At 52.3% G+C, this 12,323-nt stretch overlaps 1 protein-coding gene across 2 annotated transcripts in view; it reads right to left on the bottom strand.

Moving 5' to 3' along the window:
* CARS1 (cysteinyl-tRNA synthetase 1) overlaps positions 1-12,323 on the bottom strand; it is a 56,430-nt gene that overhangs the window by 18,893 nt on the left and 25,214 nt on the right. For both annotated transcript variants that reach the window (XM_020970754.2, XM_020970755.2), the window contains 4 exons: positions 5,005-5,126; positions 2,040-2,152; positions 1,113-1,241; positions 724-853 (listed from right to left, as the gene is read on the bottom strand). In XM_020970754.2, coding sequence (XP_020826413.1) covers positions 724-853; positions 1,113-1,241; positions 2,040-2,152; positions 5,005-5,126 — 494 coding nt within the window. The remainder of the gene's footprint in view (positions 1-723; positions 854-1,112; positions 1,242-2,039; positions 2,153-5,004; positions 5,127-12,323) is intronic.

Raw genomic sequence — 12,323 nt, 5'->3', positions numbered from 1 at the left:
AGAGGCTAGGAGGACCCTGGAATTCCCTGACTAGGGGGATGACCTTAGGAAAATCCCTCTGACCATAGAGTGGAGGAAGGGCTGTAGGGAGAGAGATTCGGGCCAGGGAGATCCCCCACCCCCACCCCTCGCAGGCAACTGCAACAGTCCAGGCAGTCCAGGTGTGAGGGGGAGGACGCTGCCCCAGGGTGGGGCCATGGGGCAGGAGAAGATGTGGTGGAGACAGAAACGATATGAGGCAGTGGACTGGACTGAACGTGGGAGGAGGGAGAGTGGCAAGTGGAGGGGACCCCTGGGCTTCGAGTTGGGGGGACAGGGGACAGTATTAGGAACACGGGGAAGTGCAGAGTTTAGGGACGTGTTGGGTCTGCGCTGTCTGCGGGCTGTCCCCCAGCAGCTGGTGATGCAGGAATGAAGAGAGATCTCTCAGGGGACAGATGTGAGCTTGACACACACGAGGATGGCCTAGCCCATGGAAGGTCCCCCGAAGGTGTGCTGGGAAGGACGAGGAGGGGCCCAAGGACAGAACTCTGGGGGACTCCCCAGCGAGGGATGCACCACGGATAGGGAGCCCACAGAGGAGGTGAGAGGGGCAGTCGGGCAGGTTAGACAGTCAGGAAAGCCCAGAAGGCAGAGGAGAAGGAGGGGCGGGAGGGCTGGGGAGGGGCTGCTGCTTTCCTGGCACCATGTCCATCTAGGAGGGGAGGGAAGGTCGGGCCTTACCCGAATGCTTCTTCAAGGCATCCTTGATAGTGATGAAGTTCTTTAAAGACTTGGACATTTTGCAGCCTGCGATGGTTAAGTGACCCGTGTGAAGGAAGTATCTAACCCAGCAGTCATTTTCAAAGTACGCCTGCGACAGAAAGTCAAAGGCTTAAAGACACTGGGGAAAACGGATGTTTCTCAGCCTCCCAGCCAGAGCCCGGCTAAGAAACAAGGGCGTCAGCTGCACTCGCCCCAGGTCGCGTTGCTGAGAAAAGACGGAGCCGAGGTCTGAAGTAGGCTCTTCTGCCCTCAGCGGCTCTCTGGCCTCATCGAGGGTCTCCTAAAATGTGAGTATTTTCCAGGCAGCTCACTGCATTGATGGCAGCACTGGTGGCTTGGGTACTCACCTCCGACTGAGCCAATTCATTGTCATGGTGGGGGAATCTAAGATCAAAGCCTCCACCGTGAATGTCCATGGAAGGTCCCAGAATGGTCCCAGCCATGGCAGAACACTCAATGTGCCAGCCCGGGCGGCCCTGCAGAGAGACGAGCATTTGTTTCCAGTGACAGGACTCTGGGATAGCCTCCACATCCCTGGACTTGCTTTTCAAGCCCATCCCTTCATTTAGGGAACTAACTAACCCACGTGCAACCGGGCCTGCCTGGGACCAGCACTGCGAGTCAGGGAAGGAAACCTGGAGTGGGGTCACCAGCACCAGGGCCCTGGACTGGCCTGACAGCCCAAGAGTTCAGTGAATCATCAACAAGACTGTGGTGTTTATTCAGTTGTGTCTGACTCTCCATGACTGCATTTGGGGCTTTCTTGATGAAGATCTTCAACTGGTTTGCTATCTTCTTCTCTGGCCCATTTTACAGATGAGGAACCGAGACAAACAGGATTAAGGGACTTGCCCAGGGTCACACAGCTAGTAAGTGTCTGAAGCCAGATTTGAACTCAGAAAGATGAGTCTTCCTGACTCCAGGCCCAGGTCTCTATCCACTGCACTACCTAGCTGCCCCAACAATACTGCAGGTGCATGCATAGTGGATATCCTATTGACTGCCTTCTCAAGGGATGGGAGAGGGGCAGCAGGGAGGGAGAGAATTTGGAACTCAGAGTTTAAAAGAAATGAATGTTAAAATTCGGTAACATATCTGTAACATATATGTGTATGTATGTATACATATATGCATGTGTATGTGCGTGCATGTGTGTATACCCACATATAGTATCTCACCCTGCCAAGGAAGGAGCACCTGCCTTCCCCCGTCAGGATGCGGTGTCTGATGGTAAGTATATTCCCCAGAGCAGGGTACCAGGTGATGCACCTTACCTTTCCCCAAGGACATTCCCAGGATGGCTCCCCAGGCTTGGAAGCTTTCCAGAGAGCAAAATCATTTGGAGAGCGCTTCTCACTTAATCGATCTGCTGAAATACTCAAGTCTCCTGAGAATGCAGAAAGGCCATCATTGCTTAAACGGGACATAATATAAAATCTGTGACTTCCTAACAGAGGAGGCACCTCCACTCCAAAACTGCTTTCCGAGGACCTGGTTCAGGCCCTGCTTGTAACTCGGTTACCCGAGTATGTGATCAAACCCCCATCTGGTAACGAAGTGAGTGTCAAGATGGACAAATGTTACTTCTAACTTCCGAACTGAGCGCACCTTACAATCGACTCAAGCCAACCCCAGGGTAAGGTTTCCAGCAAGCTCTGGCTCACGATGTGATTGTGATTTTGGGGAATGGCCAAGGGGACACTGTGACCCCTTTGGGGGTGGGAGGAGAGAGGGGGGCAATGGGATTTTGATGCCCAAGCTCACAGGGCACCATACTAGGGACACGAGTCTCGGGTCCTCGTTGAACATGGCACGGAGGAAGCAGGTATGGTGATAAACAGGGGGCAGGGAGGGGGTGGCTGGTCAGTACACTCCAGTGTCAGCGAGAAGGGTCTAGGAGACACAAGGGCCATCCTCTGTCGCTCAGCGGGTCACAAAGAGAGAGCATTACAGACACAGGCCCGTAACCAATGGGCCAACCTTGACCTAGTAACTCACTCACATTTCCCAAAGGGCTGATCTGAGAGCTCTAGAAAAGAAATGGGACATGTCCTGTGCTTTCACCACAACAGCAACGTGGTGCAGAGAGGATGGCCACAGACAAGGTCAGCACCAAGTGGGCAGTCACTGAGCACATGTCTAACATTAAACTCAAATGCGTGGCTCTCAGAAGGGACAGAAAAGGCCATCTGTGAAGGGACTGCTGAGGTCCAACCAGCTTCTAAAGGATCAAAAGAGGAATCCCATAGACATTTGTTAGGAACCATGTAGAGATAAAACTCTGCCCTCAGGGAGCTTCCACAGGAAAGCCAACCCAAAGGCTCCCAAGAAGGCCACCACCTACAGGGGCCAGGATTGGCCATTGACCAACCAAGCAATACTGACATGGTCCCACTGGCCCCCTTGTGTGGCGGTCAGCCATAACAGAGCAGGTCTGCCTAGCCAGGGAAGGCCCTGCTGGAGGAATCCCTGGGAGCTCTGAAGGTCAATCACACCCAAGGTGGTCCAAGACCAAAGAAGGACAGGAGGGTCAGCTGATGGGACTGTGGGACCCCTCCCCCTCAGAGCTGCTGAGCCAGTCACGCCCCTGGCTCCCTGCTGCCTCAGGGATCAAACACGAACTGCCCAGTCTGACAGCCTACCTTTCCAGCCACAATGGACATGGTGGCACTCTGTGCTCCAGCCCGAGGCCTTCTCACCTTCCTGCACTAACCCCTCTATATCTCCTGCCTCTATGCCCTTGCACTGGCCATCCCTCATGCCTGGCATGCCTTCTCTCCTCTCTTCTGCCTCTTAGAATTCCCTTCTCAAACCTCACCTCCTCCAGATCCCACCCCCAGAGCGCTAAGGCCCTCCCTCCCTCGTATTCATTCTGTACACAGTACACCTACTCGTGTACATGTGACATCCTCTGATGGAATGTAAGCTTCCTGCCTTGTATTTGTGACTCCAGTAAGTATTTCCTTAATAAAAGCTGGTTGATGGTTTAGTAAGAAATGGCCAATATAAAGAGCTCCAAGAAATATGGGAAGGCTTTTACAGACTGAGGCAAAGTGAAGAGAGCAAACTCAGTATAATTACTCTGAGAACATCGATGAAAACAGCCCTAAAAAGCAGCCGGACTCAGGTCAGATGCTGAGACCGACACTGTTGGCGGAGGGCAGGGGCAGCATGTAAAAAGCCTCCCTCCTTCCGCAGGGCTGGGCCAGCCTTGGAAGGCCCTAGGAAGGTTCCAAGGTCGGCGTACAACGGGTAAGTGACTAGGACACTCATCACAACCCCCAAATGATGATGTGTTCACAGCCCAACAGTGACACTGCCTTCTGTCCCTGGCGGCCGCTGGCCCACATGACCGGGGAGCCAGTGAGAAGTAACGGGCAGGAGAGGAACAGGGAGGGAGGCGATCTCCCTGAAGCTCAGCTGTCAGACACGAGGGGGTAGGCAGCCCGAGAAAGCCTGGGGTGAGGGTCTCGGCGACCCCTGCCTCGCTTGGGGCACAGAAGAGCATGGCCCCGCCTGTGGGTCCCCAACAGGGAGAAAACAGACATTTCACAAGTCCCACTTTTACAGATGCCTTTGTCCCCAGTGGCCCAGGGTCTGGTTGGCCCAGCCCACCCTCTCACTCCTGACTTCCTCTCTAGCCTTCTGCCCCGGCAGCAGGAGTGCTCAGCTCCTGATGAATGGACTAGATGGTGCAGGGGGGAGGCACATTTGGGGCCACTCCCCACCACGAGGTTCACGGCGTTCCTCGGCCAGGCTCTTACGCCCCCATGTGGGTTCCCCGGCTGCACGTGACAGATGAGGAGGGGGCTGGTGCTTGAACCCAATTAAAATGGCCGCGTGCACACACCCACTCAGGCGGGACCTCAGGCTTCTGAGGCCAGGGCCGCCCTTGCGCCTTCAGCACTGGGATCACTACGGCTCCTCCAGGGACAGAGATTTTGCCTGATGCCACCAGGGGACACCAGCTCCCCCTCGTGGTCAGGGAGTCCATGCCGGCCACCCTTGAGAACACCCCCAATCAGCGCTTGTCTGGGCCCGTGCAGACCAAGGCTAAATGGCCAAGATAGGAAGGGAGAGCTGAAAGGGGTCTTTCCAGCACCTTCATCCTACAGATGAAGGAGGGAAGGGGCACCCCGGGGTGCTCCCTGACGCCTCCGCCCAGCACACCCAGGGGGCTCGAGGGTGTGGAGGCTGGGCTGCCCTCCAGCACCAGTCCCGGGAGGATGGCCTTCTCACCTTCTCCCTCCTGGAGGGCCTTCTGATCCCCGACAGCTTCCGGCACCAGCTTGGCATACGAGTGTCTCTCGCTAGAATCAAACTTCACTGTATCAAAATAGACAGAACCATTGGACACGTAACTGGGAAGTAAAAGATAAAAAAAAAAAAGAATTAGTCGGTCCTATCAACAGCACAGTGGTAGGTGCAATGACTCTGGAGTCAGGACCCGGGTTCCAATCCTGCCTCTGATGATCTTCTACCCAAATTACCTCGGGCAAGTCACCCCCCCGGCCTCAGTTTCCTCTTCTGTCAAATGAGGTGGCTAGCTAGAGGACTTCTACATCCTCTATCTGTGGAACACCAGCACAAAGCTGCTTGGGGCGAGGCCTGCTATCAGGGTGGCACGGGAAGCCCCTTACAATCCCTCTGGCCCAGCTGGCCTTCACACACACGCGCTTCAGCACATTCTTCTGGCTGCACAAATTTAGGGTTCGGTCAAACCAGCCTCCTTGCGTGGCCCCGAAGACGCCTCCCTCCTCTGCCCTCATGCCTCATTTGCCTCCAGGCCTCACTCCCTACTCTCTCCACCACGGTTCCTCCCAGAACCTCCAAGGGAAGGGAAGCACCCAGCCCAGCCACCCTGGCCTCATTCCTCTCCAGGCTGTGCTCCCGCCCCCTTAAAGACCTTCACCCCGCCCCCCACTTTTCAGCCTCCTTCGGCGTACTGTCTCCCATACCAGAGCGGGAGCTCCTTGCGGCAAGGCCTATCTTCTTTCTGCTCGTATTTGTCAGTGGTGAGCACGGCATCTAGCATACAGTAAGTGCTTAATGAATGCTTGCTGCCTTGACTCCATGCCTGGGTATAGGCTGTCCCCCGTGACTGCAACACATTCTCCCCTTGCCTCAGCCTCATGGAATCTTTCACCTTCCTGAAGCTCTGATGTAGGGCTGCCTCCTACAGGGAGCCTTTCCTGACCCTTCCCTGAGCTGTTCGTGCCTCCCCCTCCCCATACATACCGAGTCGCTGGCCCCTCAGGGTGACAAGGGCAGGTGCCCACTTGGGCTTTTTTTTCTAATTAAAATACTTTATTGTTCCAGAAACAGAGACCAAGTATGTTTTTTGCTTTTTTTTGGCTAGGCAATGGGGTTAAATGACTTGCCCAGGGTCCAACGGCTAGTAAGTGTTATGTGTCTGAGGCTGGATTTGAACTCAGGTCCTCCTGAATCCAGGGTTAGTGCCATCTAGCTGCCCCCAGACCAAGTGCGTTTTTGAGGTTCCTTTCTCTAAAGCATGGTTCCCACAATACAAAGAACTCTAACAAGCTAGCTTCCCACTTGCAACAATGTTCCAGAACGAGAATGCTGAGATTATTAGGAAAACACAGTAAACTAAGTATAAAGCTATGCTAAGCATTTGTTCTGAAAGGAAAGGAAACCATATTCTTAGGTTCAAAAATGGGGACTGGCGGCGTAACCATAAAAAAAGAAGAATTTCTTATAGAAAACGAGGATCCTCTTTCTATCACGATGAGGTGCTTATTCAGATCTTCAGCGGTCATCGTCAGTGGCATAAACTATCTTCAGAGTTTGCGAATGTTTAAGATTCCCTGCGCTTACAGTTAGAAATGTTCGGAGAGGATTCTAGGAAGATGGCGGAGCAGTTTAGAAAACGTCAAGCTCTCAAGATTTTCCTCCACAAAAGAGATAAAACAGAGCCGTGAAAACAAGTAAGAGTAGGGGCAGAAGAGGGGTCCTCCTGCCAGGATGATGTTGCCTCCCAGGGAACAGTAAAGACCTCCAGGCTTGGGTCAGCTTCAACAAGTGGCAAGCCCTGGGGTTAGCCGGGTTGGGAGGCTGCCTCTGGCCCAGCCACAGGAACGTCTACCCCCAGGATAGTGAGGGGAGTTGGATGCTTGACCTGGAGAAGATCAAGGGAACCTCCGCTGATGGAGAATGCGAGACCCTGCAGTGCTGTGGAGAGGAGAGAAGGGACCTGCACACCTCCGGTGAGTGCAGAAGCAGAGGGGTGCGGACGCCCCTGCTGTGGGCACTCACAGGAGGCTGGAGGTCTTGGCGTGAGATCAAGGTCAGAAGGGTGCACTGAAGAGGATTAAAGGTACCATCCTCTACACCCCTGGACTAGAGATATAAAGACGAAATTATTACAATAAAAATGCACAGGCAAAGGAGAAAGAATCCAACCACAGAGAGTCACTATGAGAACAGAGAAGACTGGGACTCATCTTCAGAGGAGGATACTGAAGCAAAGAAACGCTCTCCTACCTCAAATGGTCCCGGCCCAAAAAGAACTCATTGAAGATTCCACTTAAAAAAGACTTTAAAAATCAAATGAGAGAGACTGAGGAAAAATAAGAATAATACAAGAAAAACAAGATTATGAAAAGAAAGTCAACCAATTAGAAAAGAAGATCCAGAATCTTAAGGAAGAAACCGACTCCTTGAAAATCAGAATTGGGCAAGGGGAAACCAGTAAAGCTGTAAGAGATGAAGAAATTAAAAACATATATATATATATATATATATATATATATATATATATATATATATATATATGTATAAAGAAATTAAAAAAAAGAGAATCTTATAAGAAAAATAATGGATCTAGAGATCAGATCAAAAAGAGAAAACATAAGAATAACAGACTACCTGAAAGTTCTGATCAAAAAAAGAACCTTGATACAATAACACACAAAACAAAGAAAACTGTCCTGAAGCATTAGAACAGGAGGGGAAAGTAGAAATAGAAAGAATCCACCAATTACCACTTGAAAAAGATCCTACGAGGAAAACTCACAGGAATATTATAGTCAAATTCAGAAACCTCCGATCAAGGACAAAATATTACGAGCAACAAGAAAAAAACAATTGACGTACGATGGTCCCACAATTAGAATTACACAAGACCCAGCGGTGGTGACACTGAAAGATCAAAGGTCTTGGAACACTGTATATCGAAGAGCAAAAGAACTGGGCTTCTGGCCAAAAATGTCATAACCAGCAAAGCCAAGCATGGTTCTGAATGAAAAAAAAAAAAGGACATTTGATCAACTGTCAGACTTTCAGGACTTTGTCAAAAAAAAAAAACAACCCCGGGGCAGCTAGGTGGCACAGTGGATAGAGTACTGGCCTTGGGTTCAGGAGGACCCAAGTTCAAATCCAGCCTCAGACACATAACACTTACTAGCTGTGTGACCCTGGGCAAGTCACTTAACCCCACTGCCTAGCCAAAAAAAAAGCAAAAAACCAAAAAGATAAACCCTGAACCCAAAAGAAGATTTGACATACAAGAGCCGAGAGAAATATAAGGTACATACCAATGACCAATCACAAGGGACTTAATAAGGATAGAACCTTTCATGTACGAAAAATGTACAGCCTACGTCTAAGATTGTTACTAGCAATTAGGTAACTTAGAAGGAAGATTGGGGCAGACCTGAGTATGATCTGACTTCAAAAAGTAAAACCACTCAAGTACAGCTACAAGAGTCATCATCTTTTACAAACGAGGAAGAGCCGCTGCACAGGAATTAGGTGGGGGAGGGGGGCTGTGCTCATCGGGGTGGGGTTAAGAGGGGAAAATACACATACATCTGGATGAGCAGAAAAGTCTTTTCTACATTTAGAAAGAAATAAAACTCTAAGGGGGTAGGGAGGGCAGAGAGGATAAAGGAGGGCATGGGAATAGGTTAAAAGGGGGACAGAGAAGGGAGTTTAGATTTAGGGGAATGGGAGGATAAGGGAGGGGACTGCTGGAGTGGGGGTAGGTTAAATAATAGGAAGGTTAGGTAGCAGGTAGAAGTAAAGTAGGAATTAGGAGAGAGAGAAAAGAGATATGCACAACATAAACACAAAGTTTAGGAGTAGAATATCTTAGGGAAAATATGTTATGTATGTATGTATGTGCATATTAATACTTGTATATAAATATATCCATACTCAACTGTAGCCTTGGGATGGCAGGGAGGCGGGAGGAAGGGGGAAAAAGAACAAAGTGAAAAGCGCACAGTAGAGAATGAAAGAAAACCTACAAGGAGGAGAAGCAAAGATGGGCAGCTGTCAACAGAACACACAGTATTTAATATACAGGCTGTCTTGAAATGGAAAGTTATTGCTACATATTCTGAATCCTCTCCCTCGTTCTGCTGTGCACATGACATGGTTTTCCTTTTCTTATTTTATACTTAAGTTCATAATGTTCCTTTTTCTTTTCTTATTATGTATAAGTTTTAGCATTTGTCTTAAATTTTAAAAAAACTTTGAAGGAAAAAAACATTTATAACCAGCAGTTATGAAACCAGTTATGAAACTCCCATCGACACACACACAAAAACCTAGAACCAACATGATGCTGAAACCCACATTTTTCAATCTGATCATGAAGGTTTTGCTATTTTGCCAGCTTGGATGTCTTTTACTGAAATGGTAAAGGAGATTTTATGTAACCCAAGTATACATTCCTGGTTGAAATCCTTACAGAAGTGAGATTTTAAAATAAATCTAGAATATGCTGGAGAGAGGCCTCTTTAGCCACTGCCCTTCTCCAAGCAGAGGCCGCTGGAGCCGGGGCTCAGAAGCGCTTGCTGTGAGCCATCTCCAGGTCCAGGGAGGGCAGGAGGGGGCGGGGGGCTCTGAAAGGGTTCTGGCACAAGAGGTCTGGGTCTCCGCTCTCTCGTGCCATGAGATCTGGGCTGTGTCTGTGCGCCCCTCAGCTCAGATGGCTCGAGCCAGGCTGTTTAGGTTTTTCTCGGGGCTCGTTTGGAGCTTCTCTGAGTCCCCTGCATCTTTTGTGAACATTTGTCCCCATTTCATTTGGATCGCCAGATTTATTGGCGCATAATTGGGTGAAATGGTTCCTAAGAACTTCCTTCATTTCTTCTTTGATTTCTAGTTTTTTCACTGGATGTCCAATCCATCATTCTGATTTCGTGTTTTCACTTGATGAAGACCTCTCCTCGTTCCTCATGGGATCTGTGACCAGCACAGGTGAGCGACGGCTGCCAGGCAGCACCTGCATATGGGTGAGCCCCCTGCCTGGGACTTCTGACCCTGGTCAGCCTCAGTCCTTTCTTAGTTCCTGTGTGCTGGGATGCTTGGGGGCCAAAGACACCTGCCCGGTCCTCATCTCCAGTATCTCCAGCCCTCTGTCCCCCTATCCTGACTGAAGCTGACCTCTCTGTGGTGTTTCCTCAGATTTCTGCATCAGGACGCGGTGTAGGGAAGTTGCTGAGCGAAGCTGCCTTTCTTCCCACCTATTCGCCATCTTGGGCTCACCTCCTAAGGATGACTTCCTCCTATCGCTGCCGAGGGCACCGCAGCCGTGCCCTGCCCAGCTTTGTGGCCAGGGCATCATTCTTGACGCTTACTCTCAGCCACCCCATAGCCCTAATCCATCATCAAACCTGCCATTCCTATCTTCACAGCATCCCTCACATACGGTCCCTTCTCTGCACTCACACAGCCACAATCTTGGCTCTGGCCCTCATCACTCTGCCCTGACTGCTGTACAAGCCTCACGTCTCTCCCCATGCTAACCCATCCTCCACAAAGCCACCAAAGGGCCGGTCTGACCAGGCCCCTCCCAGCCAGCAGCAGGATGCCCTCACAATCTCTCTGGGAGGCCTTTCCAGCTCCTCGGGCCTCTCCACACACATGCGACGTACATGCCATCTTCCGCTGCTGTGCCTAGGCAGCAGCTGACCTCCAGACTCAGCCCTCAGTCCCGTCCCTCCGCAGGAGGCCCATCCCACTGCGATGACCCTGGATCTTTGCATGTGACATGCTGATGCAGGTAAGTGATGCAGCCCCTGTCAGAGCACATGCTCTGTCCCACCACAGCTCACCGGCCACCTTCCACGGCTGGGTGCCAGGGCCTTCACCTACACACCTCTGCGCGCCCCTTGTCGGCCGTGTTCTCCTCGGGCGGTGGGGGCTCTTGGAGAGCAAAGATGGCCGTCTGGTCTTTCTTTGGGTCTCCGACACCTGAATGCAAGTCCAAGGCTCTTCCCCAGAAGGCCACGCAGGGCCCCTAGACCAGCTTTCTGGGCGATGGGGGGCAGCTTCTGTTTCACTTACTGACACCAAAGGCCAAGTCGCTCTGAGAGTGCAGGAGCAGCAGCTCACTGTGTGCTGGGCGTCACTGGAGAGGAATAGCCTCGACCCTGGGACAGCGCAGGGAAGTCGCCTGCCCGTCAAGGTGCGGAGGCTCAGGGGCCTGGGCACCGGGCTGCAGTGACCACATTCCGTGGCAGAGCTTCTTCCCCGTGGCAGGAACAGGCCTCTGCCAGGCCGGGGAAGCCCCCAGAGCGGAGGCCAGGGCAGCAGCAAAGGGCAGAAACAGGTCTGGCTGCCCCCTGCCCCAGGCCATGAGCCACACGTTGGCTTCCTCAACACAGCAATCTGGGGGTCTGACTGACCTGACCCCAACTGCAGGCAGCCTGCATGGGCAGCTCTCTGTGGTGAGCCCTCGAGAGGAGGGACAGCCATTACTGCGTCTGACTGACCTCCTAGTCACCTGCCTTCCGACAAACGATGTCCCTAAGCATGCCATGAGATTGTGCCATGTCGTGCCCAGCCCCCAGGCAGTGACATTCGCTGGGACCCTCGAGGGACAAGTGCAAAAGGCTGGTCCTGAGACCCCACGCTCCCCATGCGAGCTGCCTGGCCGCTGGGACGACGAAGCCGTGCCATGTGGCCGCGGTGACCATGCCTCTACGCTGTGTGATCAGCGATGCCCCCCGGGGTTTCTGGGATGCCCATGACGTTCCTCCATGGCCTCCTGGGACCCATCATCAGCCTTCTGCCCTCTGAGCGTGGGGGATGCCCAGGCCTCTCTCCTGGCCCTCTGCTATTCTGTCTCACCATGATCACACTGACCACGTCAGCTCCCACCAAACAAGCGTGCACGTACTAAGTGCCCACTACGTGCAAGGCCCTCACTGCGCCACACGTTCAAACAGCACTTCCAAACTCGGTAAAGCCGGCTGGAATCTCGGTCCATCGCCCAGCACCCATTGGATAGCTCTGGGATGAGCCAGAGGCATCTCAGACCCGGAGCTCGGCATGCTCCCCTGAAGCCTGCCCATCCTCCAGACTGCACCAAGGTCCACCCCACACGTCCCACAGTCAGCCGCGTGCCCAGACGCCTCCCCTCTGGCCCCTCTCCCGTCCTCTCCAAACAGACACGACCAGGGTCAGACACGAAGGCCTCTCCCCGGGTCTGCCCGCTTCCAGGCTCTCTCGCTCCCCACTCTGCCATCCTCGTGGCTGCCGAAGGCAGATGGAGGGATGTGAACCGAGGGCCGACAGGCCTCGAGATC

This window comes from Phascolarctos cinereus, unplaced genomic scaffold (genome assembly GCF_003287225.1).
Source record: "Phascolarctos cinereus isolate Bilbo 61053 unplaced genomic scaffold, phaCin_HiC Scaffold_9;HRSCAF=440, whole genome shotgun sequence".
Classification (NCBI taxonomy): Eukaryota; Metazoa; Chordata; class Mammalia; order Diprotodontia; family Phascolarctidae; genus Phascolarctos; species Phascolarctos cinereus.
This window is presented reverse-complemented; position numbering and strand designations above follow the sequence as displayed.